Raw genomic sequence first — 26,858 nt, 5'->3', positions numbered from 1 at the left:
ATCAAGAATAGCAATGAAAAGAGGGCAACCCAAAGCTAGAAAGACAATGAGAAGATTGTGCCTTTCCCAAGACCTTGGTGAGACACTCTGGCCTTGAGGGGTTGGTAGTACCACTCTGGGTGATTCAGCAAATGAGGGTACTAGCAAGAAGAGGTGCTGTATAAAAGGGAATCTGTCCTTTATTTTGGAGCTGTTGTAGTTGTTGCCTGTCTATTTCAGCAGTGAAAGGCAAAAGCTGCAGGCGTGCTACATGTAGTAGACTGTTTCCAAAGGAAAAGTCCATTGATCGTTATTAAATTTTGGGGTTTTTGCCAGGTTCTTGGGGCCTGGATTGCCCGCTGTTGGAGACAGAGTGCTGGGCTTGATGGACCTTTGGTCTTTTCCCAGCGTGGCAGTGCTTATGTGCTTGTTGGTAGAAGTCCAGTGCATTACCTACACAAAGCTTGCTCTGACAGATTTTTTTTCAGTACAGTTAAAGCCATATTACCAGTTATATAAAGGCAGCCTTCTCTTACTATTAGCCAGTAATCTCACTTAGCTTCTGCAGAGACTCCATTTCTAGTGCTCTGCATGCGTACACCTGTACAAGGCTAGAACAGTAGTTAAGGGCTTTACAGGACAGGCTTCCATTACAATCCTTTTTAATGATCCTATTTTTGTGAAGCATCATTAGCACTTAGAAGAATAAACAAGGGTTGAATAAGGGAGTTCTAAATATAAACTCGAGGGATGAGGGTTCTCCCCAGTGACAACAAGGCTTTAGAAGGAAATGCAACAGCAAACAGAAGATAAAAATAAGTGAAAGGCTAAAGGGGATCCACAAGGAAGACCAATATGGCTTGTATTCGATTTTGGCCTCAGCCGTCTATAGTACAATAGGGTAGCTACACAGGGCTAGGAATATAGCCATAGCTCCGCTCATTCTGCCTCACCCTATGCTTTGAATAAACTTCCTGAGCCCTTACGCCAAGCCCCCTCCCTACCCATCTTCAAATCCTTGCTCAAAGCCCACCTCTTCAATGTTGCTTTCAGCACCTAACCTTTATACCTTTCATGAAATCTAGACTGCCCCTATTTGACTGACTGTACATTTGTCCTTTAGATTGTAAGCTCCTTTGAGCAGGGACTGTCCTATGTTAAATTGTACAGTGCTGCGTAACCCTAGTAGCGCTTTAGAAAGGTCAAGTAGTAGTAGAATAAAGGACCCTTCTAGCATATTTTAAGGGAAAATATGCAAACTACAGATATGGTGTTTTTCCTCCTGTAAAAGGTAATGAGGCTCATAACTCATTTTCAGAAATATTTATTTAAATATTTACATTCAGTCTTAAGACCTGCCATTTAACAATGTAATTGTAGACTAGATTAACATCTGCTATAACACTTAGGCTGCAATCAGGGGGAGCACTCCAGTCCTGGCTCCCCACGCTGGCATAAAACAGTGCTGCACAGTACCATTTCTGAAAGCGGACTCAAAATCTCTCTGAAAGAGGCTGAAGGCTCACACTAATCATTTTACAACAGTTTAATTGAGCTGTCCAACATCAGTCTTCACTTGGACTCAAAGCAGAGAGGGAAGCGCTCTTTAGCACTTTCTAAGTATGAGACACAGACTGTGAAAATGCAATAAACATTTTACTACGATATGAAATTGCAAAAGCCAACTCTACATCTGCTGGATGTAAAAATGGGAACAGGACTCCAACAACTTTTGAGATGAGCGGTATTTTTCTTAGCTGCAAATAGGGTCAGTTTTGTGTATATAGAGAGTCGACCTGGCCTTCCTTAGCAATAGCAGTTGTAGAAAAAAAAATTCCTTCATTCGTCACAGAATCCTGTGTTCACTTAGGTTAGGGTAGATCATAACACACTTCTAGCCCATACATTTTAAACATTCACCTCACAATAGGCATTTATGGGTGGAACGTACTCACCCCATACTACTCTGAAAATGAACGAAGAGCAAAATGTAAGGGTTTTCCTCTCTAAAACATCAGAAGCTTGCCTCTCTCACACACATTACCTGAATTAAAGCTAGATTCCTTTCTAGATCAAACCTGCGGTGGGTGCCTGTTCTTGCAGCTCAGCTACCACATACACTAATCTTAAAACATGTTAATTTCTTTATCGTCTTCAACAGAGATTTCAGCTACACCTCATGGAACTAAAATACAAAGAGGGATAGTCTAAGAGCAGTTTGTACAGTGCAAAAAACATTATCTCCCCTCCCCCACCCACAGCTGTCTCTTCAAATGCAGTGTTCACATCACTTCTGATGTTACCAGCAGCAGGCAGGGATATTCTACGAAGGCCACCTCTGTAGAAGATACCATGCAGGCTGCTTTTACATCCATTATGCCTGCTAATAATAGATGTTTGTTTTCTAATATAGAAAGGCGAAGCCTATATCATGGTTGCTGGATGCATCCAATTAAAGGAATGAGAGATTAATCTTCAGTCAGCCATGCCATATTTGCTTACAATTAAGTGTCTAAAAGTAAAGTCTGCATCAGTGCTCGGGCTCCCATGGCTGTCAGCAGAGCCTCTTCAAAGGGGGGAGGGGGGTAATCCTGCTTGGTTTCCAACACCCAACCCCTTGCTAGCTGGGACTGTTGCAGGATGTGCCAGCTCACAGCCACCAGAACCTCACGTACACAATCAACATAACAAAAAACACTGCCACAGCTGCAACCTTGGCATAGGTGGACCGCATGTTTAGGTACTTTGCATCCTGGCGATACTTCTTGGACAAACTTGACAGGTCGCTGGCCTTGGTATCTAGGGCTGTTGAAGATTAAACAGATGGATTAAGATCAGAACTTGAGTTTCACATAACTGCCCTCCTCCCCTACCCACCCAAAATCATAGAGAGTCATCAGGAATGTCAAAAACACATACTCCATGTGAGGGAGAGGTACTGGTTCAGTCTAACAATGCCTAAAGACATCTTTTTGATATGCTTGACTTGCACATTTTTTTAATGCTACTGGATATACAACAATGTACCTGAACACTTAGCTCCACTGTACAATATGTCCCTTGCCCAAACTGCTTACAATCTAAGTATGTATCTAATCTATTTTGTTAACAGGATAACAATAGTAAAATAACCAAGAACATAAATACAACAAGGTAAACTTGAAAACAGTAAATTGAAACCCAATAATAGAATTACCTTGAAACAGTATCAAAAATACACATTTAACAGCACTGGAATTCAAATACCAGAGATATAATACAATGTTAGCATAATACTTAAAATACACCTAAAGTATGCATTAGAACATTCAACTAACAGATTCATTCATTCATTTATATATTGCTTACACCTAAGCGGTTTACAACTTCACTTTACAGGTACTGGGTCTGTTCCTATTGGATCCACATTCTAGGTAGTACATTGTACTACTGTTGTACTTGGGGTAATGAAGGGTTAAGTGACTTGCCAGGGTCATACGGAGCTGCAGAGGGATATGATTTGAATTCCAGTGCTGTTAAATGTGTATATTTTTGATACTGTTTCACGGTAGTTCTATTATTAGGTTTCAATTTACTGTTTTCAAGTTTACCTCATTTATTGTATTTGTTTATTCTTGGTTATTTTACTGTTCACATTTCACCCCTCTATACTACACTGCCCCTTTGGCACTTTGCAGCCCATATGCTTGACACTGCACTTTGGCAGCTAAGAAAATAATGTTAAAATGTAAGCCCATTCCTTGGATTTTGCTAGATCACTCCTTATGTTTTCTGTACATCTGAAGACGTGTTTACCCTGTTCCAGATGTAATATCTGCAAAAAGGCACATTTGGTTTTTTTTTTTACAGCTCATCTGCAATATTGCTTACAAAAATGTTAAGAACTAGATCAAAGACCGATGCCTGCTGCACACTACTGATAATACCCTTTCCTTGGTGTAAACATCATCTATTGTACTACTCTCCTGTATCACCTTCCATTTACCCAGTTTCTAAGCTAGTTGCCCATACCAAGGGTGCTCAATTTATAAATTGCCTATGCAGAAAAGTACCAAAGGCTTGCTGAAATCCAAGTACAGGGTACCGCAGAGGCAGAGGACTGTGTGTCACTACGTGAAGATAAGCCAGCAGAGGGAGTAGTGAAGGTAGCAGGGCTCTTCCACAAAAAAACAGTGGACAGGTCTTAAAATCTTTATTCTTCAAAACCCGACACAGTGCATCCTTCCACAGGATTATCATCTTTTTAAATACGGTTATTTTGACCCCTACTTTCATCAGTGACTTTACATACAGACCCCTTATGCAGGCTTTTCGCTGAAACACAGTACTGTGTCGGGTTTTGAAGAAAGATTTTGACCATTAGACCTTTTTTTTTTTTGTGGAAGAGCCCTGCTACCTTCACTACTTCCTCTGCTGAAATCCAAGTACACCATCTTTCATTTCCTTTCCTTAATATAATTTATATGCCACCTATTCACAAATTAGTTCTCGGTTGTTAGTGATGCATTCTTAAAAAAACAAAATATAAAAGCATAAATATCTAACACTCTCAATATAAAGTTGCAGTGACTAGTGTATGGAGACTTAAAAAAAAAAAAAAGATAACTATGCAGATAAAGCCATAAGCAATGAGGATGGCAGCTGAAAATCAAGAGGCTGCTCTCTAAGTGAACCCTCCCACTTACCGGATAATGCTTCACCCCTTAGCAACACCTCTTCGATATTGGCAACCATGATCCTCTGCACATCCTTTAACTCTGTATTAATGGACCCCAGGTTTCGCCGTGCTCGACTATCCACATAAGATTTTTTGGTTTTCTGGATATAAGTATCTGAAATAAGGAGAGAAAAAAAATGAAAACTAAATACCCACTGTCATCTGAGTTTCTTGGGTCGTGGTGATCCATATGTTGGCAGAATGTCTGGCAGCTCATATTTTTCATTTAATTTTTGCCAAGGACAGGAGGAAGAGTGACAGTTCTTTGTTCTGCGACTCACATGCTGCTGCTGCAAAATCGTCTGATTCCTATGAATTCATAGGACTGGGCAGGTGGTGGCTAGCTGAACATATGTGTGATGCAAATATGGAACAAACCTGCTTTTGTCAGGGGAAGGTGGACCCATATAGGCTATGAATTAGCCTTTCCAGAGGCCTCTCCCTAGGTATCTGAGGCCTTACATCTGCTTTTCTTATCAGATAAGTCCATGTTTACACGGCTGTCTCTGAATTCCCCTGCCACAGCCAGAGATCTTCACCAGCCCCCCCCCCCCCTTTTTTATCAGTAACTGAGGGAAAGCAGCATTCCTTTTTACTGTGTATATGCATATTACCCTGGCCAGCTCTGTGCACGTGTACATACATTTGGCTGCCTTGTCCAGATTCTGCATTGTTTTGGGCTGGACAAAGCAAGAGTATAACTGCACTATGCACTGGTATGTTTAAAGGGGAACTTCTTTATTTTTTTTTTCTTTGGCTTTCTGCTCTGATATTCCGTTTCTGTGCACTGTGGAGATATAGCCACAAGTCTCTGCAATCCAGCCCTTCATGCTTCTCCCTGTGCAAGGGAGAAATTGCCATAAATACTATCTACCTGTAACCAGAAGCTGTGTGAGCTGATTATTCTGCTGGCATCATATTAAATGGTATCTATCATATCCTATTTCCTGGGTGAACGTGCGAATCTGTAGTGTATGCACATTTGTCATCTGAAAATACAAAAGAACTCAAGGTACCAGCAGGAATCACTGCTGTTGTAGATCAAATGTGGATATATTTCCCGTCCTCTGCTGATCCCCCCTCCCGAACAAGGGGAACGGGATAGTGGCATTATTGCATCCTTCTCTCATCTGGGACTCAGCTGGTGCTTTGAGATATGTGACACTATATCGTCTCAGGCAGTTCAAATCTCACCACTGCCACCTTCCTCTTGCAGCTGACAGTGTGTGCAGGGGAATAACAGGGTAATGTATATATGAATTTGCAAGGGAGCACAGGGATAACTCCCCCATCTGGATCCTCCTCTTCCGCTCCCACTCCATATCCCAAACCTTCCTTTCTTCCTCACTCCTGGGACAACGGAGGGTTACATGACTTGCCCACATAACAAGCCTTTTCAGATTGATTTCTATAGAAAAAGTGTTTCAAAACAATTCTAGATCAAATAAGCAACCAAAACTGTGTTAACAGGCACGCATCTCCAGGCCCCTCACCCTTGCTCAACTCATCTGCAGGAGAACAAAAGGAGTCTAACATCATGTCCTGTCCCCTCCCTCACCTGACATTAGATCTTCCAAGTTCATTCTTAGATGACACACAGCTTATCTAGAGTTCAATGGCCATGTTACATCACACTTTTGATAACTTACCAAATTCAATGAATGAGTAAGGTCTGGTTACAGTAAGAACCTTTTTTCCATATTGCTCGTCGAACTCCGATTGTAAATTCTCCAAGTATGCATAAGCCAGTTTTTTGGGGAAGGAAGCTTCACACAGCACCAGGTAACACACCCCTTTCTCAATGATATAGCTGAAATAACACAGCACAAAAAGGAGAATCAGATGAAAACACAGAGGCAGGTAAGGTCACAGTTTAAAACAAATGACTGCAATTGTAACTGCGTTTGTAGAACATACTATGAGGAAACACAAGGAATAAGCAGTGGGTGTATTTCTTTCCTCCCCACTACAAACTTCTGTTACCATCTTATGGTCAGAATGTTTGTAATTGTTTTCTGGTGTGTATATATGGGATGCCTAACTGAAGCAATACTCACTGGAACGCCATGGCTCCAGCCTCCAAGGTACATCTTGAGGGGGACTGCTCATTCAGCTTCCGGAAGAGCTGCTTTGCCTGGCTTTGGTACTGCTGCAGGTCACGGCCTGACTGGTAGCAAAGAGAATTACTCTGAAACAGCTGAGACAGAACAAATAAAAAAAGAACACCTTCCCAAATACAAGGTATCTTTTACTTTACTACCACATCCTAAAGCAATCTCACTCTACTACTCACATCCCCAAGGACAGCCCCAACTCTGATCCTAATATATACCCCCGTGAGACAAGAGTTCCTACTACTTATAAAAGAAAACAACTCGGAAGAATGTGAACAAAACTAGTGAAGACCTGCCAGAAATTGTCCTTGTCTGTGGTGATTTAGGCTTTTATCAGCACTAAAAAGAACTTAGGCCTCTCCTGTCCCCAAAATTTCCCTCACATGTGCTTCTCGCTGCAGTTAGAATTCCTCTTGTAAAAGTCACACAGCAAAGGTCATTAGCAGGAGTTTAACCCCAAGACCTAGGAACAGAGTGCAGGGAATGAAATCACAGTATGTATGTTATCAGTTTAGCAATATGGAATGACAACATAATTTTAATTAAGCAATATAATGATTCTACCAACCAATTGACTGCCCCACACAGTCTGACAGGGGCAACATGGTGCCAACCAATCACCTGCACATCCAATGGTTCATACGGAAGTACAATAACAGCCAGCCACAACAGATGAGGGCAGATAAAGACCAAAAATACCAAGCAAGGGGTTTGAGTTATAACTTCTCCATGCAGGTAACCCCGAGTTTTTACAGACGTGCAAGTCAGCTCAATGCTGGCTTGGAGATGAAGCACTCTACACTTTACCATTCTCCTGCCATTTAAATATTCTCTGTGTATATCCCCACACCTTTTTGAGTTTCATCACTGGATTTGTCTCCACCACCTCCTCCACCTGCAAACATCCAATGGGCTCAGCTGGGAGCCAGCCAATCACCTAGGCTTTGATGGCAGAAGCAGGCTGTTAACAGCCGAGTGAAAAAAAAAAAAAAAACCCAAAAAGCTTTTAAAGCTGTTCAGCTACCAGCTGTCCACAGACACTAGCTTTCTATGTCTGCAGAGCCTTTATAGCAATTGCATCCGCCAAACCACTGCTTCTTCCAACCTCACACAACCAATACTGAATTTCTTCCACCTTTGTATACATAAGTTTCCGTTTCTAACTAGTAATACCAGGCTGCATTCCACTGCAAAACACACACCAATTTTGAACCCCAACACTGGAATTCTGTCAACACCATGGAATGTAATACTTGAACCATTTAACAAATTCCTTACCATAAAAATGTGCACAAAAATTTAAAAAAGGGACTGTTTTACAGTTCTCTATAAAGGAATTCCAGATTATCTTAACATCAGCCACTGACTCTGAATCCCAGTTAATGCAGGAAGAGAAGCAGTTTGTACTCTGTACTTCCCAGTCAGAAACTTGATATGGTAGATCTTACAAGGCGCTTGCTGCATTTCTCAGAAAAAGGCTTCCCCAGGATTTAAACAGCACCTTACCTATGAAGCCAAAGCAGGTAACCCGATGTGGACACTGTACCACATTACAGGGCCTTTGTTAGCTGACTGTAAACCTAACTTCAAAAAATATTTAGAAACCTTGAGTGCCAGCTGACAGTTTTTAGGAGTCAGGGCAAAGTTTTTACTTCCTGAAACTTGATTTGGTTTTAGATATTTTCGGGATTTTCATCTCCTTTCCCCTCTTTTTCTGTGTGGCCAAACACGGTCCCAGAACCACACCAACTCCATTTTTATTTTTTTTTTGGGGGGGGGGGGGGTCCTGAAAAGTCTGGAGCAAAATGTTTTGCTCCCTTTTTTCATGTTATTTGTATTTTTCATGGTGATCTCACCATTATGTTTTATTTGTTGAATACTGTAATTTGCTCTGGTCCAAATGGATGAAATGTCTAAATTTACAAAAAAAAAAAAAAAAAAACAGTTCTCTTGACCTGGGCCCAGAGCATGCATCAAATTTTAGATACTTGGAATCAAAGCAAGAGTAGAAAAATTTCCAATAGCGTCACCCAGGGTCATTTCACTTGATCCAAGTGTGTTTGTACAGCGCTGCGTATGCCTTGTAGCGCTATAGAAATGCTAAATAGTAGTAGTAGTAATCCAAGGACCAAGGCAAATGAGATTACTGAGAGGCATATTTTCAAAGCACTTAGCCTTCCAAAGTTCTACAGAAACCTATGGAACTTTGGAAGGCTAAGCGCCTTGAAAATATGCCTCTCTGAATCTCCTTCCAAAGTACCCACAAAGAAGAAGCTGGATAAAGACAAGCAGCACAGGAGGCTGACTAGTATATAGACCAATACCAAAAGCACAAACAGGAAAAAGCATCTACTTCAGTAAAGCAAAGTCCAAGAAGAGTTGAAGATGACACAAATGACCAGTCGTGGGGTTGAATCAAAGACACCAGCCACAAAAACCCGACACAGGCCGTGGTTCGATGGACACAGCCACCTGCTTCAGAGGTCACAAGGCTCCAAATATCTGGTTCACAAAACAAAGCAGAACTTGCCCACACTGTAATCTAGGTTCACAGTGCATAAACAGACACACCACCATGTGCGGTCGCCATATTTAAATATAGCGGTCTGTTTATTGATCCTGGACAGCGTTTTCATGTGTCCGTATACCTTTATTTATCTATTTATTATTATTTTATTAGGATTTATTTACAGCCTTTTTTAAATCATGAAAAGCGGTGTACAGTAAGAATCAAACATAAGCAGTAGACAACTACAGCAGTAAAACTATTCAAATAATACAAAGTATGGCATAGTACACTATTTACAATATCACAATACATAATAGAACATTTTAATAGCGTAGGGTATACGCAAAGATGGAACCTATAGATAGGTAAGAGTAAGAGGAGTTAGAAAATAAGGTGACATTTAAAGAAAGTTGCACATGAGGTCAGAGAGAGCTGATTAAATGTTATCTCAGCATTATGAACTTAGATTACAGTGTGGGCAAGTGCTGCTTTGTTTTGTGTACCAGATATATTCTCCAATGTTGTATTTGGAGTCTTACTTGTGACTCCTGAAGCAGGTGGCCATGTCCATTGAAACATAGCCCATGTTGGGTTTTTATGGCTGGTGCTTTCAATAGAGTATTGTCTGATTCATCCCCACAGCTGGTCATCATTTGTGTCATCATATAAAACAATACAGCAGCTTTGTAAATGCCCCCCGCCAATGAAAGTGTGCCCATCAGGCCTATTTGAATTAAGCAGACTTACAGGAAACACTATTTTCCATTTTCTATTGTTCTGTGTTTACTGTGTTCTGGTGTCAGACTGTGAAATCTGATATATTCTCAAATCAGATCACTAGATTTTCTTCCTAACTTAATAAATTTATTCATATTTAAACTGTTTGCTCATCAACACCAAATTGTTATATAGTCCCAGGAAGCCTCTTCTGGATTAAAGAGTTAATTATGCACCTTTCCAAGTATGAGCTGAATATCTTACATCTAACTTGATTTACTTGCCTGTGGTAAATGCAAGTTATCAGATACTATTAATAAGTGGGCCCTACTAACATTAATGGAGCTTTGGTTAAACAAGATACATTAAATAACATAAACGTGCAATAATACACATTAAGGTATATTTAAATCTAGCCTTAAGTTTGTACCTAAGGCAAATAAGGAGGAAGTGATGAATCTTGCCCAAACACACAAGGCACTTCAGTAGGAGAAACAGGAATTCGAGTCAAGTACAAATATTTGTCACATAAGCAAGACTTAGTTTCTGTGAATCTGTAGAGGCCGAATCCATTCACCATGACAATCTGCTCCCAAGACATTTGCTTAAATGCGAAAGTAGAAATAAAGTAGTTGCGAATAGCGTCGTTTTACCAGTAATTATGATAGCCAACAGAGGAAACCATACAAACTGCGTTTCTTCAAGACCACAGAGTTACTGAGTATAAGTATGGAGAAGTTAGCTGAAGTCTCAGAACCGACCAACAGAGGACCACAAAGAAAGAAGGATGTTGACAGCGGTGAGGGCAAGAAGAATCCAATGGTGCTTAAATGGTATCGTATGCGAGTAGCAAAGAAGACCAGAAAACCAGTATACAGCCAAGTTTAGGACGATATGAAGCGCGTTGATAAACTACGGTCAGGGAGAAATGAGAACACTACTGAGGGGTGCTGAATAGTTTACACGCCTACAGGCTACCAGAGTTATTCTTTTTAAATGCTTAATAATCCAAGATTAGATAGCAAGTTTATAGCCTGAGAAGCTGGACTCAGTTATGGATCAGAATGAACGGCTAAAGACCACAGCTACAGTGAAGAAGTCAAGGACGGTTAGTATGGATCAAAGGTAAGCAACAACTACAGTCACAGCAGATTAAACAAACAAACATGTAAGCAACCCAGTCTGGCCAGTTATCCATGCCCTCTGCCATACACTTCCTACTCCACCGCCGGTCATCCTCCTCCTTCGCCAAACCCTCATCCTCTCTACCTGCCCCAAACATATCCAGACCGTGCTACCTACAAGCTGAAGGCGTCGGGCTCAAGCGTAAAAGCCTCACCTGCTCATCCTCCTGCATGGACGCAGCCAGCGGAAGCCCATCCTCCACCCGAGCGATCATCGTCAACAGCACCATGGTGAAAACCTAAAGTGAAGTGTCTACCTGCTTCACGCCCTTTCTCTCTTTCTGCGTCCCTAGCGTGTTCCCGCTGAGCTGGCCGGAAGCTGCTGCCCTCTTGTCACGCTGAACGTCAAACCAGTGCTTCCGCTTCCCAAGTCGCTGCTTAGTCTGTACACATGCGCAGTCTGTTCGTTCACCATAGAAGCTTCTACTTTGTGCACATGCGCAGTCGGAATCTGCTTGTCTGCGTGAGTTTTGCTTTTTATTTGACGTTTCTGGGGAAGCAGAATTTGTCTCTTTTGTGTGGTGATGGGAGGGGGAGGCTGGAGCGGGAATTATTTTTTCAATATGTTTGACACGAATTATGTCTGCACTGAAGGAGGAGAAAGAAGGAGTTGTGCCTGGAGCAATAACGGGGAGAGGAGTTGTTTATGGATTTTTGAAGGGACAAGTGAGCAGAACTCCGGCTTCAGTTAATAATTCTGGATAAATTAGAAAAGAACATTTGTGAGACAGATTAGTATGCTGTACAAAATGATAACTTTATTGATTTGTTTTTTAATCTTAATTTCAATTATTTTTACTTCAGTATAAAGATATTTATTTGAAATCTTATTATGAATATAATTTGATTTTGCCATTGTTATACCACAATAAATTGTATTCCAGGGCACATGTATAATGTTGACTTTAATGTTATCCTGTATTGTATACTATATATAAATACAAATTTATTATAAAAAAAAATATTACTGTGTTACCCAAATACAGCTGAACAGGCAGTTAGGTTCTGTCCTGTGTATTATCTGTTATCGTTATTTTTACTAAGGCGCATTATAGGCACATTAGCATTTTTAACACATGTTAACTGTGTATGTGCGTACAATATCCTTATAGGTACTTACATGGTTAGCACGCATGCTAATTGTAGGTGCGTTAAAAACACTAACACACCTTAGTAAACAGAGCCCATAGTGTTGCAGTGATTTAGAGACCCATATAAATTAACAGTTTTTGAAGCTTATAATCTTATAGGTAAGAAGTAGAAAATGACACTGAGATAGCGTTTTTCCCCATCCCCACCCTGTCCCCTCAAACTCTTGCACACTAGTTCCATCATTTTCAATACAAGACATTTGCTAGGTTTTTTTGTACAAATGAGATTTTGTACTATTGCAGGAATGGGGTGGGGATGGAGTTGGAGTTTGCGGGAATGGAGACAAACTTTGTCCCCATGTCATTCTCTAGCGAGAACCATGGACAAGTCATATATATGTGTGTGGGGGGGAGGGTTTAAGACAGTGGAAAAAGCTGCAAAAGTGAGGCCTTCTTAGAGCAGCTGATTTGGAAACATAGTGCAGAGTCCAACTGGAGGCAGGAACTGCTTCACCCAATTAAGTGAGTCACCCAGAAAAATCTTTGCCCTAGAAAGAATCTGTATAAGAATGTAGAGCAAGAGGGCAATAGACAGTGCAACTATCATCATTTTTTTTCCTGAAAATTAAGTCTCACAAATTATTACAAAGACCAGAACAATTATGATAATTCTTAAAATGCTTGAGCTGCATGTTGTCTCAGTTGTACAACAGGCTCTAGGGAAAGTCTAGATTAGTATTTCTGATTTTTTAAGGAAATCAATATGAGAAGCAGAACTATAAATTAATGCATAAAATGGGACAAAACTAGAACTGTATCAGCCTGCGGTGAGGTAGAAACCTTAGTTGTAGGTGAAATGCAGAGGGAAGAAAGGTATTCATCTAAGGCAGGGGTTCTCAACCCATTATGTGGGATATACCTAGCCAGTCAGGTTTTCAAGATAGCCATAATGAATATGCATGAGATATATTTTCATAGAATGGAGGTAGTTCATGCACATTTAACTCATGCATATTCATTGTGGGTATCCTAAAAACCTGACTTGACTAGGTATGTTTAGAGGACTGGTTTGAGGACCCTTGATCTGAGGTTAAGCAGTAGATTAGAACTGAGGGGTAACCAGGATTTTTTTTTTTGTTACATTTGTACCTCGCGCTTTCCCACTCATGGCAGGCTTAATGCGGCTTACATGGGGCAATGGAGGGTTAAGTGACTTGCAGGCATCATCTCGTCCACTAACACTGCTTCTGACCTTGGACAAGATATTTAAGAGGCAATTCTATAAGATAGGCACTAACATGCACGTGCTTATTTCATTTGAAATGATTGGACTTATTTACCACCTTTGTGAAGAAATTCACCCCAGGCAATGTACAGCAAATATAACCCAGACGTAGACAAGACAATTACAACAATAAAAATGTTGAAATAACAGTACACATTCTAGCATTCTAGCAGTGCAATACACATTAAAACATCTTAATGAACAGCAATAGCGGGGTAAGCAAGGGTGGACTGATAAATAAACAGGAGTTATATAGAAGATAAGGATGGCATCAGAAAAGGTACATCAAAATGATCTCAGCTAGGGTACGTGTGGTAATCAAGTCCTGCCACTGTATGTACAGCTGGTGCTAGTCCTTAAAAGGGGCAATTTTATAATGAGGTGCTTACATTTCTCCAAGAACAAGCAGGACTATTACCAGAGATGGGTGACATCACTGGTGGAGCCCTGGCACAAACACTGCCCAGCATTCAGAAGATTCTAATTTACCCAGAACTATTAACTGCCAGCTGCGCATATATGCATGCCATCCCGTCTGCCCGACTCGTGCGGGACCTGCAGTTTCACTTTCTCTGTAGAACAGTAAAGACACGACTTCTTTTTGTCTGTTGTGCAACTTTTTCTCAGAGAGTTTGTCTCTTGCCTTCCTGCCCTTTTTTCTCTGTGAATAGGATGGGACAGATTTTTCTTTTTTCTTGTTCCATCCTTAGGTCTGAACTCCCGGCCATGTCTTCGTTTAAAAAAAAATGTTCCTTATAATTGAGCCGTTTGATTTTGCTTTGGCTGTTTTTCCCATTATGTCGCTGGAGCCTCCCAGTGGGTATATAAGGTGCTCAGACTCCAATAGGACCGTCTGTGACTGATCCTCACGACATATGCCTACTGTGTCTTCGGCCTGACCATAAATTCTCTCACTGTTCTCTCTGTCTCAAATGCAGAAGAGAACACAGAAAAGTCGAGAGGATCTGCATGAGAAACTGTTGTCACGCCGAAGTCCGGTCTATCGGCATCGAAGGCACTCAACCTTCTAGCTTCAGGAGCTGTGCTGGACACTGGGACGCATTGACATTGAGGGAGTCTAATTGGGTGCATTGTACCTTGTTAATGGCGGCTCTGTGCACCCAAGGGGCACTCCACCTTGTAACTTCTTTTGAACCACTTGACTGAAGTACCTGACCTGGAAGGTCCTGTTTTTGGTGGCAGTCGGTGAGCTCCAGGCCCTAGTAGTTGATCCACCTTACACAAAGTTTCACCACAACAGAATAGTTCTCTACACACATCCTAAATTCCTTCTTAAGGTACTGACGGAGTTCCATCTTAATCAGTCAATTGTCCTTCCAGCATTTTTCCCAAAATTTCACGCCCATCCTGGCAAACGTACGCTGCACACCTTAGACTGCAAGAGAGCCTTATCTGCCTATCTGGAGTGGACTAAAGCCAATAGACAGTTCACCCAGCTTTTTGTTTTTAAATTACATTACCTATTACTTATATTCCACCTACACCAATTTTCAGTTTGAGTCGGATTACATATTATAAAAAGACCAGCAATATAGTCTGGGAAGTACAAACAGTAGCATTTCTATTAAACCAACTATAAAGTATTAGACTAAATTGAGTCACCAATATTCATTAATCTAGGCAACTTAGTCTGAAATAAAATAGTCTTTCCAAACAGGATGGGGCAGCTGTTGGTAAATGCATTTTATCCTTTTTGGCTAGCAGACTGCATTTCTTTCACCTTTGCCTAGGTTGGGCTGACTCGAGGGTCATGTCACAGCTCACAGTATCATGGGCAATGGCTACATCAGTAGTCAGCCTCCATTGAGGAGATTTGCAGAGCTGCAATGTGTTTTTCAGTCCACACATTCACATCTCACTACCTGTCTTGAGCAAAATACCCAACACGACAGCTGGTTTTGTCAGACAGTTGTGCAGAATATATTTGGGGTCTAGAATCCAACCCTACCCTCCTAGGCCCATTCATTTTTGCTCCGGGCTGCACCTTCACAACAGAAAATTTTATGTTGTTTTGGTTGGCCTTGCCATTGCAAGTCCCTATTGACCATTTTTATTCTTTTCAGTGAGCCTGGTAGCTATGGTTTCCCAGATATGGTAATAGTGGTCCTGCTTATCCTCAGAGAAAGCGAAGTTACTCACCTGTGTAGGTATATTGTGAGGACAGCAGGCACTTATTACCACATCCCTCCCACATCTCCTAGGAATTGAATTCTCTATGCTTTTTATCCAACTGCAGGTCCCCCATTAGTCGGACAGGCAGGAAGGAGTGTGCACACGTGGTCGGCCTTTCAGAAGCTTCAAGAATCTTCAGGGCAGTGCCTGTACTGGGGCTCTGTCAGTGACATCACCCATCTATGGTAGTACGTGGTCTGCTGTCCTCAGAGAACACCTACTACAAGTAACTTCACTTTATGTGTATGTTACGTGCATAAATGTACAGATTACTGAAATTAATGCATGTATGCACATAAATGCATAAATGGCAATATGCTGCCTAAACACTATTCTTTAATGGGACACCTAAGAGGCATAGCATGTAAATGCAAGGGGGTACACAAGAGCGGGACATAGGCAAGCCTTGCACTTGCATGCATAACTCACAGAATACGGTCTGTTGCATGCATCCCTGCTGCGTTTAGGCATCCACTCTTCATGCCAGCTCTGTGGCTAGTGTAATGTGGTGCATAAATGTTAGGCACACCAATACGAGGTTTTGCTAGTATTCTAGAATGGAACCTGGAAGCCCAAGCCAGGTTTTCAGGACATCACTAATGTGTATGCACGAGAGAGATCTGCATGTCTACTACATCCCTTGTATGCAAATCTCTCATGTATATTAGTAATGTCCTGAAAACCTTATTCCTTGGGGCCCTCGAAGACTGGCAGTGTAGACCAAGGAAATCTGTAAAAATAACACTGGGACAAACTTGTCAAAGCAGTGCATTTCTGACAGCTCAAGGCTCTCCCTCTCATCTGTTTGGATTCTTTAATTTAGTGCTTGGTGATGGGCTGAGAAAACCTGAACCTGAGGGAACAGCATCAGAGCTCACATTGGAAATTTTATGTGATTTATGATCAACTCAGCAGTCTGAGTCAGAATCTTGCATACAGTGATGGGAAAAATGTATTCCCCCCTCCTGATTTCCCTTATTATTGCATACATCACACTGAATGGTTTCTGATCTTTAAACAAAATGTAATATTAGACAAAGAGAAGCTGAGTAAACACATAACACAGTTTTAAAATTATTTCATCTATTTAAGGAACAAAGTTAGCCAACATCCGTATCACCCATGTGAAAAGTAACTGCCCCTAAACTTATTAACTGGTTGCACCACCCTTATAGCAGTAATAATTGCAACCAAATGCATCCTATAATTTGATCTTTCACATGGCTGTTGAGAAATCTTAGCCCACTCTTCTCTGCAGAACTGCTTTAATTCAGACATTTCTCATGCTTTTTTTGTTTTTTGCTGTGAAAAGATGTTCTTTCCTGTATTTTAAGAACAAGAGCATCTCTAGGAGTTTTGGATGACTAGATGCATGCAGCTGGTTCTTCACCTGTCCTAATGCACATGCAATAGAGACCTTGTTGGCACAAGAATGGGAAGAGAGATTTTTGCTGCCATTCAGTGGGCTGTGTAAAAGAGAATGCCTAGAGGATAGGGGAGAGAGAAAGAAAAGAAAAATAAGAAAAACACCAAAGCAAGTTAGACCAAAATCCTCTAACAAATTAATAATAAAGATTTCCCTGGTTCTGAAAGGTTTTTGACTGATGTCTAAGGTTTGTAAATGTTTGTCCACCCTTGATTATTGTTTGCTCTGACTAGTTTAATTGTAATGGAATGGGCTCTATAGAACTCGGTCCCAGTTGTAACAGTTCTAGTTTCTGTACTGTCCATCAAATTGAAATGAGGACAGCCTCTAAGCTGCCTAATTTAGCTATAGTTTGGAGGGAGTGGGGCCTGGTAGACCTTGAACATGCACAAACGTTCAAGATCCTGTGCCAGCTGTTCTGATTCCAGTTTAGGGCAGTGGAGTGGCCGAGTGGCCTAATGGAGTGGAGAAATGACCTTGGGCAAGTCACTTAACCCTCCATTGCCCCAGGTACAAAAAACATAGATTGTGAGCCCACTAGAGACAAAGGAAATACCTGCATATAATGTGTACAGTACTTGTGCCTAGTAGCGCTATAGAAGTGATTAGTAGTAACAGTGACAGTGAGTGCTAGAGGGGAGGCTGTACACCATAGGGGGTAGGGTAAAGGGAGAGGTTGGACACCTCAGGGGGATAGGGAAGAGGAGAGGCAGGACATCTCAAGAGGGTGGCTAGAGAATAGGAGAGGCTGGACACCTCAGAAGATAGGGAAGAGGAGAGGCTGGACACCTTAGAGGATAGGGAAGAGGAGAGGCAGGACATCTCAAGAGGGTGGCTAGAGAATAGGAGAGGCTGGACACCTCAGAAGATAGGGAAGAGGAGAGGCTGGACACCTTAGAGGATAGGGAAGGGGAGAGGCTGGACACCTGAGAGGATAGGGAAGGGGAGAGGCTGGACACCTCAGAGGGAAGGGAAGGAGAGACACTAAGCATGAGGTGGAAGGGCCTTGAGCTGCCACCCCAGGAAGAGGTGAACAGCTGAAGGTTTGCCTAGGGCAGCAGATCTGTGTTTTAAGAACAGGAGCATCTCTCAGAGTTGTGGATCACTAGTTACATGCAGATCTGATCACGCTCCACCTTATCTGGATAGTGTCTGGCCATTTAGCAATCTAAACACCCAATATCTATTTGTATATTTTTAAAACTTATACAGATAGTAAGTTATACATTCCCTAGCTACCAGTGAAGGTATAACTTCTTTTGAATATTAGCTCAACTCTTAGGTGTGTTATGCCTGGTATCTGTGCTGTCTTTTCAAGCTGTAGTGTGCTTATTGTTCACAGAGGGAACCATGGATGGCTGAGGTTGCTTTCCTTCTGTCTTGCAGGACGACCTAGAGCATTAATGCACTATGGGCAATACAGCAAGTGATCGAGTGTCAGGAGACCGTCATGGGTCCAAGTCTCATCGCCATGATGGGGCAACTGACAGTCATACTTCAAAGGAGCCACAGCAGAACAAGATAATGGTGGGGAGCACCGATGACCCCAATGTCTTCAGCACACAAGAGTGTAAGGTACTGCTCTGTATACAAGATACTGTCTTATACAGAAAGCAGCGTCCTATGTGCAGTTGTATAGTCCAGGGTACTTTTTTTGTGTAGTCAGAATCCTACAGGGTACTTAACTACCCTGGTTGTAGTTTTAGACTATGTATTTGATTCAGTGGTATATGAATGCCCAAGGCACTGTTTATTTTATCTACATTCATAGAGTGGAAGGCCTGTCCTATGTGAACTCATGATGTGCAAGACACACTATTGTGTATCTGATACTGTCTTATCAAAAGATGCCTTTTTGACAAGATAGATTCTGATGGTCTGCCATCTCTCAGGCAATCCCTGATATTCATGCTGAGGTAAACTATCTATTGCCTGTTCACAGGTGAGGGATGGATTTATCAAAGTTATGACATTACAAGGCACAATTGAGCTTTAATTCTGATATTAAATAATTATACTAACTTTAATGGAAATCAATAATTATTGTGTGTTGAATATTTAGAATTTTTTTTTGTTTCCGTATTTTTGACTATTGCTAACAAAGTTTTATGCATTTGGTAGCTGGTCCCATTTGTAATAGAAGATGCTGGATCTGTTTTTTCAACATGAGTGGATGTTAAGAAGATGTACTGTGGACCCACCAAGTACAGGAGATGTCATAATCCAGTAATTATCTGATTACTTTTCGGATTCATTGGTCAGCATAGTTGGTGACAAACGTAAAATTACAGGACAGTCAGTGACATTCTAGTATGGACCTAACTACAGAACGCCTTTGATCGGTTTTCAGTCTTACACCTTTAAGAATGATTAGTTGCTTATTGAGAAAAGGGGGAGGGGAGGGCAGAGAAATTGCTGCTTGGAATACTTCAGAACTTAAAGCACTGATGTCAGGAGGTAAAAGATTGAATGTAAGTGGCAGAGCTCGGAAACTGAAAAATGAATGCCTTCATTGTCAATTTTTTCTTGAGTATAAGAAAAAAAGTGTTGGATGATAAGACCGAGACACTGAGCAGGAGATTAATCATCCAAGAGCACATTTTGGGATCTTGCCAGGTATTTGTAACCTGGATTGGCCACTGCTGGAAATAGGATGCTGGGCTTGATGGACCTTTGGTCTGTCCCAGTATGGCAATTCTTATGTACTTATTTTCATATGTTAAAGGACCTGATAAAGTTGATTGTAGTAGGTAAGCTAGGTGTTCACATGAGCCACACGGTTTTTGCTATTTTAACATCCTGCTTCAGTAGCGTCACCAACTAGTCAGTTTTCAGCTGGCCTTGTCGTTTTTTAAATGGACTTTTGCTGTTCGTGGTGAGAAGCGATTTTTAGTGGTGCCCGCCAGAAAAAAATATTTGTGACAGCATTTTCCATTGTGAAACACTATGATATTCGTTTGAGGTCACACAGACGACCTTTTGGAGACTTCTGAGGCAGGCCAGACACGGCCGTGTCAAGTCTTGGTTGTTGGACAGCTTTGGAGCATCGTCTGTGTATCATTTGAGACATCTTTGCTGTTTCCTGTGTGTCTGAGTTCCCACACCAGAGATGTAGGAGATCAGGCCTGAATGCTGCATGAGATAGGTCTCCATGGATACTACCTACACTGTATGTAAATCTGTCTCATGGTAGGGGTTCATTATGGGAACCTCTGTCTCAATATCTGGACTTTTATTTGCGGTTAGAAGTATATAAGATTATGTCTTATGTGAAAGATTCATCTCATATGCTACAAATGTTGGACCAAATTACTATTACTGAAGATCAGGCATTTATATTAACAACTCTTGATGTGAATTCTTTTTATACTCATATACCACAAAAAGCATCATTAAGAATTATAGATCAGATATTGAATAGAATGGAATTATCAAAACAACAAATAGATGTTTGAGTCAAATATCAGAATGGTAATTATCATAAATGATTTCACCGTTGAGCAGAAATATTTTTTACAGACTGCAGGCGTAGCCATGGGAGCTACTGTGGCTTCCACAATTGCCTGTTTGTATATGTCATTGTATGAAGAGTTATTTGTATAAAAGTGAATATACTCGCTTTATTGTGCAATGGAAGAGATATATAGATGATATTCTATTAGTATGGATTGGTAGAGAAAAATTGGAAGAATTTGTAGATTATTTAAATCAGTGCGATGAAAATGTCACATTTACAGCTAACATAGGGGGGGGTCTAGAAGTGGAATTTCTGGATATAAATATTCATTGTCAGGGGGATGGATTTAAAACAGGCATTCAGGAAGCCCACAGATAGGAATACCCTTCTCCTTTATAGAAGTCATCACCCATATCAGTTGAAAAATGGCATCCCGGCAGGTCAGTTTTTACATATATGATAGCTATGTTCAGAGAAAGAAGACTTTTTAGTTCAAGCACAGGATATGAAAATTAGATTTAGTCAAAGGGGATAACCATGAAAGGTGATAAACGGAGCGTTTAAACATGCTTATAATTCTCACAGAACATGGCAATTTCAATCAAATGAGAAGATAGATAAAGAGGATAGGATGACGTGTTTTGCCATACATGTCACATTCAAATAAGGTGAAATATATTATATTTAGACACTGGCCAATGCTGGGGTTACACAGAGGATTTGGGGTTTTGCCCTGGTTTGCGTATATGCGGGTTCAGAATATAGGAGAAAAGTTGTCTGTTAATAGATATAGAGATTGTGTAGTAGGGTTTCATACTAAATGTAAAGGCTGTAAGTATTGTCAGTATGCTATTCAAATACCTAATCAACAGAAGGGAAAGAGGTTTTATTTGAAATCTAAAACAGATTGCAATTCCTGAATGGTAATATATGCCATATTATGTCCATGTGGACTATGGTATATTGGTCAGACAATCAAAAAGGTTAAACATAGACTGGCACAACATTTAAGTAGCATCAGGTTGTGTACAATGGAAGCGCCATTGGTGGAGCATTGGGTTACAGTTAAACATGATATAAATTAATCCAGTTTGATGCTCACAACAGGGGTAATATTGTTCAGTAAAGAACAAAGATTAATTTTTGAATGGGGTATGGTGAGTCCTTCCAGTTTAAATAAGGAAATTGAGTGGTTGGGGATTTAGCAGGGTTTAAAAAAGATTTGGATGGCTTCCTAAAGGAAAAGTTCATAAACCATTATTAAAATGGACTTGGGGAAAGTCCACTGCTTATTTCTAGAATAAGCAGCATAAAATGTATTGTTTTGGGATCTTGCCAGGTACTTGTGTTTGCACCTGGGAGATAATATCTATATTTGTATAGTTTTACATATATTTGCATATTATATACTTTTACATTTTTATAGAAATGTTATTTTCTAGTATTTATGTGCCCAGTTTATTTAGTCTCTTTAGGGGAAAAGATTTTGGCTGTTGGTGCTTGAAATAGAGGAGGGGAATAATAAATAAGAAGAAAAGAGGGGATGTTATGCAGGATGGACAGAGAAATTGGAGACTGGTTTGAGGTTGTGGAATTAGGGGGAGTATTGGTTTTATGTCTGTTTGGCACATGTTTATGTTTGTGTTTTCACTAACACTCAATAAAAACTTTAAAAGAAAGTACTTCTGAAGGTTATGGGTACAGGTGCGGATGGAGGAGATTATTTTTGGGGTTGGGCTGGAACAGGTTAGATTTTTGTGGGGACAGGTTAGATTCTAGCGGGGAAGGGTTATTTTACAGTGGGGATGGGCGGTGATGGGTTCGATTTCTGTCCCTGTGCAACTCTCTACAACAAGGTGGATGTAGTGGCGCACTCAGAAGCCAGTTATGGGGCTTCAGTTCTCAGGGCAGCAGTGCTAGCATCCCACTCACTCTAAGGCTTGCTTTTGAACATCCCACAGGTTCTGGAATAGTGGAAAGCTACGTAATGGAAGGAGAAATAAGGTGTTCCCTAATAATTTTCTTTCCATTAGTCCTTCCCACTATCCCAGAGGCCCACCCGAGGTTTCTGAGGTGTTTGGTCGGTGCAGGGTAATGGGTCAAATAACGACTGTCATCTTGCATGGTGCTTCCTGCATATTTCTTGTTCTCTACAAGTTGCCCAGAGATGAGAGAGGTCCACATGTGTGCTCGTCTGGTCAGTGTTAGGTTAGCGAGTTGTATAAAGTTGTTTTGTGTATTCTGAATTTCTCCTTACTGCTTGTCTGCGTAAATACTGAGAAGCTGAACTGGAAGCCAAGAGAGCTGTGTCTCAGCTCAATTTTCAGTTCTTTATCTCCACCTGCTGGTTGATGAACACAACTATCCCCACAGGTTCTGGAATAGTGGGAAGGACTAAAGGAAAGAAAATTATCAGGTAAGACCTAATTTCTCCTTCATTTAGAAATATGATCAGTTATTGTCTCTTCCAGACCGTTAATGAATATGTTAAACTACACTGGTTCGGGTACAGACCTCTAGGACATGCTACTATTCTTCCCTCTCAGTCAGGAAAAGAAAGTGTCCCTGGGCCATGGAGTTTGGCAACAGTTCATCACCTGATAGTTCATCACTGAGACATTTTATCACCTGGCACTGGCAGCCAACACTTTATTACTGTGGACTTTGGACATTTCATCACATGAAACTTCATCATATACTCAAACTAAATGTATTCAAATTATGTGCGCAGAAAACGGTAATGGTGGGGGCATGCACCTGTTCTTTTGCAGCTTGCTAAAACTACTTATGCTTAATTTTTTCATGAGGCTTATATTTAGGTGCAGATGAGCAGCATTTTCATCACTGAACCCGTCATCACACATAGAAAGCTAAATGTGCTGCAAATTGAGCAAAGATATTTACATTTAAAATAGTACATATCACATAACGCAAAATGAATATGTATGGAAATACAAAGGTGATGAAAGGACAAAACCTTGACAGGCAATTACATAGCACAGTTACAGTTGGGTTGGGGAGGGGAGGGTGGGGACGGAGTGAGGGGAGGAAGCAAGGCAGCATCTTGGAGACCTATTTAGATAAAACAGGAAAGAAAATCAGGGGGTGCCTGGCTTCAGTATGTGTTTAGCGAGGATCATATTTAGGCACGAAAGAACAGGTTACAATATATGCTGACACTTCTGGTTTCCTTTGGACATGCGCACAAAGAAGCTGGAATTACCAGAACACTCCCCTCCCCATTTGCTGCAAATTGTGCACGCATATAATCTGATTGCATTTAATTTAAATATGTGATGAAATATCTGCAGTGTTGAAGTGTTGCAGGGTGATGTGGCAGATTAAGGTGATGAAAACGCTGTTCTGTTCCTAAACATGAGCTTCACGAAAATGTTATATGTATGAAGTTTTAGTGAATCTCATATTTAGATGCAAAAGAACAAACATGGATGTGTGCTGGCACCTCTCCCATTTGCTCTAAGTTTTCTACATATATAATTTGAATTCATTTTTAACTTGAATATGTGATGAAGTGTCATGTGATGAAATGTGTCAGTAATGAACTGCCAAGCGATGAAGTGTCTCTGTGATGAAGTGTTAGGCGATCAAGTATCTCAGTGATGATCTGTCAGTGATTGTTGTTAAAAGGAAGTGGGAAGTGGACCAATGACTCCAGGGAGACGGGATACTGAGTCTGTGAATAAAGTGGTACTTTATACATCAGTATCCCGTCTCCCTGGAGTCATTGGTCCACTTCCCACTTCCTTTTAACTGTTGTTTTCTCGTGGGAGTTAGTGTTCATCCACATTGGTGGATCACCTCCTCCTTGATCTGTCAGTGATGACATAGTAACATAGTAGATGACGGCAGAAAAAGACCTGCCCGGTCCATCTAGTCTGCCCACGATAAACTCATATGTGTATACCTTACCTTGATTTGTACCTGTCTTTTTCAGGGCACAGACCGTATAAGTCTGTGCAGCAGTATTTCCCGCCTCCCATCACCGGCTCCGGCACAGACCCCGTATAAGTCTGCCCTCCCCCATCCTAGCCTCTCAACCACCAACCCCTCTTCCCCCCGCCACCCAATTTCAGCTAAGCTTCTGTGGATCCATTCCTTCTGCACAGGATTCCTTTATGCCTGTCCCACGCATGCTTGAATTCCGTTACTGTTTTCATCTCCACCACCTCCCGCGGGAGGGCATTCCAAGCATACACCACCCTCTCCGTGAAGAAATACTTCCTGACATCTTTCCTGAGTCTGCCCCCCTTCAATCTGATTTCATGTCCTCTCGTTCTACCGCCTTCCCATCTCCGGAAAAGATTCGTTTGCGGATTAATACCTTTCAAATATTTGAACGTCTGTATCATATCACCCCTGTTCCTCCTTTCCTCCAGAGTATACATGTTCAGGTCAGCAAGTCTCTCTTCATACGTCTTGGAACGCAACTCCCATACCATCCTCCATACACCAGGCCATGGTGCCTAGCATAATATGGCATCAGGCAGACACCCCTAATGGGTTTGCCTTCTGGTTCCTTCCCGTGTTCCCATGGTGACCTATTCTTATGCAGGGGGTGGTGAAACATTGCTAAAATCATAGGGCAGATGTGCGCTTAGGAAGTAGGGATGGAATTCCCAGCCACCCAACCAACTGGAGGGAATGCAGTGGTTGGAGGGTAATGAGTGGTGTTTTTTGTGTGCCACAGCTTGAAAGCAAGGAAGGATATCTGAGCCAGTGGTGCAGTTGGGAAGCAATGAGCCTCACTCTGTGGGACTCTGTGCCCCATTTGAAGGGCTGGTGAGGAGATTCCCACCCCATTTACCGGCTGGTGATGCAGGGCAGAGAGAGCATGGTAGGGGTTCATGCTGTTACCCCCTTGCCCATTAGGCTAGCTGTGGTATGGCAGGATGACCTCAGAAATGCCACATGGATGGGTAAAGTGGCCACGGGATGTTTATAAATCCTGTGTTGTATATTTTGGGGTTTTTTTGTGATCTGACAATTTCCTCTGCTCTTTCGGGCTTCCAGCTATTGTGCTACAAAAGGCTGGTCTAAGTTCAGATTTCGAGGGCCACAAACAGGCCAGGTTTTCAAGATATCGGATATCCTGAAAACCTGGCCTGTTTGTGACCTTTGAGGACTGAACTTGGACAGGCCGGTGCTACAGCATCATGAGCTTTCATTCACATCTACCTGGGGATGATTCTTCTATTTGATCTGCTTTCCCGGTCTACTTTATTTCAGTCATCACGCAACCCTGCAGTCATAAGCCCTAAGTCCAACCACTAGTTGACACCATTGCACAATAGGTGCGACTCCCTCCCAGCTGGCCTAGGAAGTAGAGGACATGATCCTGGAATCAAATTTAGAAATCTACCATGGCAGGGCACAGCATTGTCACTGAGCCCCTAGGCTGACCCCTATGATGTGCTTTAATTAGACATTGAGCTATCATGAATCCAAAAAGAGTTGGAAATTGTATTTAAGTGTAGGTTTATTTTGGTTTTAGCGCGCACCTTTTTCAGTAATAGCTCAAGGGGAGTTACATTCAGGTACACAGAGGGCTTGCAATCTATTCCTCTTGAGGCAATGGAGGATAAGTGATTTGCCCAAAATCATAAGGATCTGCAGTAGGATTTGAACCTGGTTTTAGCTCACTGCTCTAGCCATTTAGCTGTTCCTCCACTCCTTGAACATCTTTGAGACAGTATTTAGTCCTGTGAAACAATTTGAGGCTGTTTGTCTTGATATGGGCCCTGTAGAGCCTGTTGTGACAGTTCATGATTCAGTTTAAATTACATTTTCAGTGCTCAGGAATTTTGCAATGACAGCTGTGCTTTCTATTGGCAGATTTTGGGTGATAAGGAGTTTATTTCCTGGCAGCCTGATTCTGAGAATTCCCTGAAACCAACACAGCAGGCACGTCCCACAGTGATTCGTTGGTCTGAAGGTGGAAAGGAGGTTTTCATATCGGGATCATTTAACAACTGGAGCACCAAGATTCCTCTAATCAAAAGGTAAAGGAAAGAACTTTATATGAGTTACTGGACAGCATAAAAGGTCAAGACTGCTGCTTCTAAAATTCACTCATCTTCTGATTTCTATTACAATAATTTTGCCTATCATGCACATTAATTTCCAGTGTTCTTAGGAATATATTTCATGTTCTCTTTGATATGTCCA

At 41.4% G+C, this 26,858-nt stretch overlaps 2 protein-coding genes across 6 annotated transcripts in view; one reads left to right on the top strand and one right to left on the bottom strand.

The window, feature by feature from the left end:
* Positions 1 to 1,816: 1,816 nt before the first annotated feature.
* On the bottom strand, positions 1,817 to 11,564 carry SEC22B (SEC22 homolog B, vesicle trafficking protein). 2 transcript variants are annotated; one of them, XM_030205488.1, is made up of 5 exons: positions 11,376 to 11,564; positions 6,754 to 6,893; positions 6,346 to 6,506; positions 4,665 to 4,811; positions 1,817 to 2,784 (listed from the first exon to the last, which is right to left on the bottom strand). In XM_030205488.1, exons 1-5 carry the CDS (start codon positions 11,448 to 11,450, stop codon positions 2,630 to 2,632), a joined length of 678 nt encoding a protein of 225 aa, XP_030061348.1. In that variant the 5' UTR covers positions 11,451 to 11,564; the 3' UTR covers positions 1,817 to 2,629. The 2 variants fall into 2 exon arrangements, with proteins under 2 accessions (XP_030061348.1, XP_030061350.1); XM_030205490.1 differs by having other exon boundaries at positions 6,754 to 6,863.
* A 76-nt stretch (positions 11,565 to 11,640) lies between these two features.
* PRKAB2 (protein kinase AMP-activated non-catalytic subunit beta 2) overlaps positions 11,641 to 26,858 on the top strand; it is a 48,210-nt gene continuing 32,992 nt past the window's right edge. Inside the window, exons 1-3 of one of the 4 annotated variants that reach the window (XM_030205484.1) lie at positions 11,641 to 11,683; positions 18,602 to 18,790; positions 26,526 to 26,692. In XM_030205484.1, the coding sequence (XP_030061344.1) occupies positions 18,626 to 18,790; positions 26,526 to 26,692 (332 nt within the window). In that variant the 5' untranslated portion in view covers positions 11,641 to 11,683; positions 18,602 to 18,625. Of the gene's footprint in view, positions 11,684 to 11,775; positions 11,841 to 11,867; positions 11,887 to 14,875; positions 14,895 to 18,599; positions 18,791 to 26,525; positions 26,693 to 26,858 lie in introns of those variants that run through there. The other 3 variants (XM_030205487.1, XM_030205485.1, XM_030205486.1) reach the window with 3 other exon arrangements.

Source organism: Microcaecilia unicolor, chromosome 6 (assembly GCF_901765095.1).
Source record: "Microcaecilia unicolor chromosome 6, aMicUni1.1, whole genome shotgun sequence".
NCBI classification, from domain to species: Eukaryota; Metazoa; Chordata; class Amphibia; order Gymnophiona; family Siphonopidae; genus Microcaecilia; species Microcaecilia unicolor.
The sequence above is the reverse complement of the archived record's forward strand: the minus strand, read 5'-3'. Positions and strand labels throughout refer to the sequence as shown.